A 2783-nucleotide genomic window follows, 5' to 3' on the forward strand; every position below is an offset into this window, starting at 1 on the left:
TGTGAGCGCTGCTATCGTTCGCTGGCATCACACGCCTGAGAATGAATTTGCAGGTGAGAATTCAATGACGAAGTCGCTTTTCAACAACGCTGGAATGCTCAGCGCATCAGTGCAGTGAGTCTTATGCACGTCAGTTAAGGTATCTCAAATTGTTATATATAATCCACATTTATCCGCTAAAGCACAAGTTATATACCTGCTACACATTTAAAAGGTGTAACTGCAGTCAAGTGAACAATCGTGTGTTGGCAATTTATTTGCTCTCTTCTTTATTATTATTATTATTATTATTTTTTTACCGTTCAGGGAGCTATGCTTGACAATTGCGCTTGGCTCGAGCACTGAGAATTCAAGACATAATGTGCACTCCAATAGGGCACGAATGCGCTGTCAAGAAAGTGTATATAAAACATTTCTACTATCGTAAATCGCATTCTAATTGCTATTTCTCTTTACACAGGTTCCAGCCAAGGAGACACCCACGTGCTCCTTCTCAACGCTTCGAAAACATACCAAACTTTTTTCGGTATCGGTGGTGCGTTTACCGACGCGGTGGGGCTCAATCTGCGCTCTCTTCCGATCGGAATGCAAGATGATATCCTCAAGTCTTATTATTCAACACAAGGTAATGTGAAATCTGCCGAATGGCCAGCAATATTGTTCTTGCGATATATTACGGTGCGCACTTCGGCTAAGAGTTAATAGCCGTGGGTTTTACTTACACACCTGGCATACTTCTTGCTAAACAAGAAGTCGTTCCTCTCAGTTCTCTAAACAGCGATAATTATGCAGCCAGTGTGAGAAAATGCATTAAAATAATTAATGGGCGGATGAAAAGCAATATGCCACTCACTGAACAGAACCATTGTGTGGCGTCTTTTACATACGAAATATGATGCCTCGGAATATAATTTATGTTCCCTATAATTTTCGCCGTAAAAATGGGCTTTTTTCCGTATTGGGTGGCCAGAATGTATTTCCTACCAACAGTGTTTGCAAACAGTACCTTTAAAAGCAGTGAAAAAAAAAAAAAAAAAGAGATTGTTCTGCTTCTTCGCGGCTGTTTAAGGTCATTCGTGACTACGGCCACGGACTACGCGACGGACCGAAACCTGGCGTAGTATTGCTTTAGCAATAAAAATGATCAGTGTGCGTTCGCCTCCGAGGGAGAGTGCCATATATGTTTATTTTTTTTTTTTCATTTAACGATAGGTATCGAATACGCAATTGGGAGGATTCCGATAGCGAGCTGCGACTTCTCGGAGCGCAAGTACACTTACGACGACTATCCAGGAGACTTCGAACTTTCCAAATTTGCACTCGCGCAGGAGGACATAAAGCTCAAGGTAATCCAAACATGACTGCTAAACGTACACAATTTCACTAGGTCAAAAAGACTGACAAACCACTTTGCCAATGGAATTAGATTTACCCTGAGGTCAGGGCCCATATTGCTGGCCGTGTTTCTTTGGAATCGCGATGCCGGTTGCGAGAATCATTCTGCGCGAGAGCGTACCTAATTATCATAAAAATGGATGAGGGAACGGCTGTACATATCGCTAATATACTCTTGAAGTTGTAGTAAAATGAAGTTATGCAACGTATTTGCCAGGAGCATTGACAGGAACGTTCATTTGCTCCACCCATACATCTGCTGAAGCGTGGTGGCGAGTACCCCAGGCTGCTTTCTATTTTTTGCTGCCATCGTATCAATCCATGATTATGAAAAATTGCGGTTTTGTTTGTTCTGTTTGTGTATGCCACTGGAAGGTTTTATCTTGTATGCTACGATTGTGTAATAATTGGTCGATGCAGTTACTTTTTTAAATGAGAAAAACGGGAATAAGTAACACACGGACACAGGCCAATGAAGAAACTATCCGATTGAGATAGCTTATCGTAATAACGCCCTCAGTATCCAACCCGATTTTTTTCGTGGTGAACTAAACGCAATCAGGCGCATCTTTGTTAAATAATCCTTTTGGCCGATAATGCTTGCTGCCCGCACTTGTTATCCGCTAGACGCAGTCGACGTAGAATAAAACAGTGCGAGTACAACCAGCTTGGTTGTTTGAATTATTTTTTTTTTCTGTAATAGCCATTCTCTTAGCGAGATGATAGGCCGTAATCCGACATAAACTTCTTGGTGTAGAGAACAAAAGTCAGGACTTGATCCACGGATGTTACGCAGATTCCGTACATCAAGAGGGCCATGTCGCTGTCGAGAAAGCCAATCTGGTTCTTTGGAAGTGCGTGGAGCAGCCCTGCGTGGATGAAAACGAGCAACAAGCTGGAAGGAGAAGGGGTTCTCAAAGGCAAGCCGGGTGGCCGTTACTACAAGACGTGGGCGAAGTACTACGTAAGGTACAGTGAACTGATATCTGCCAGCGAGCCTTCCTCATAACTGTGCTACTGGCATTCGCGCTCGTCGTCCGGATGTCGGTTCTACACATGTGCGAGAAACTACATCAATAGTGGTGCATATTAACAGATTCAAAACTGTAGCTGCAAACTTTGGGAAGTTTTCTCATTTGCCCCATCTACAAGTCTCTGGAACTAGAAATCACTAAGCGTCTTTCACTTGCTCATGGCCTGGGTCACAGGTTAACGTTTCAGTTGGTCCTTGGACACTGTAAGCTCGATAGAAATGAGAAGGTTGATACTGAAGCAAAGAACGTCCTCAACAATGGTCTTCGAATAGTGTTGACTTTCCCTAAACCGGACACCTCTTTTGAAATGTACGAGAATTGCGACGGAAACACACTGGGCCTAACCAGACGCTC

The 2783-nt window shown here is 43.2% G+C and overlaps 1 protein-coding gene across 1 annotated transcript in view; it reads left to right on the forward strand.

Annotated features, from left to right (window-relative positions):
- Nucleotides 1-518: 518 nt before the first annotated feature.
- The window catches only part of LOC146198970 (lysosomal acid glucosylceramidase-like), an 11423-nt gene continuing 9158 nt past the window's right edge, over nt 519-2783 (forward strand). Inside the window, exons 1-3 of the mRNA XM_084592012.1 lie at nt 519-625; nt 1213-1346; nt 2192-2364. Coding sequence (XP_084448138.1) covers nt 586-625; nt 1213-1346; nt 2192-2364 — 347 coding nt within the window. The 5' untranslated portion in view covers nt 519-585. The remainder of the gene's footprint in view (nt 626-1212; nt 1347-2191; nt 2365-2783) is intronic.

Source organism: Amblyomma maculatum, chromosome 2 (assembly GCF_055883805.1).
Source record: "Amblyomma maculatum isolate TAMU_Amacu chromosome 2, ASM5588380v1, whole genome shotgun sequence".
Classification (NCBI taxonomy): domain Eukaryota; kingdom Metazoa; phylum Arthropoda; class Arachnida; order Ixodida; family Ixodidae; genus Amblyomma; species Amblyomma maculatum.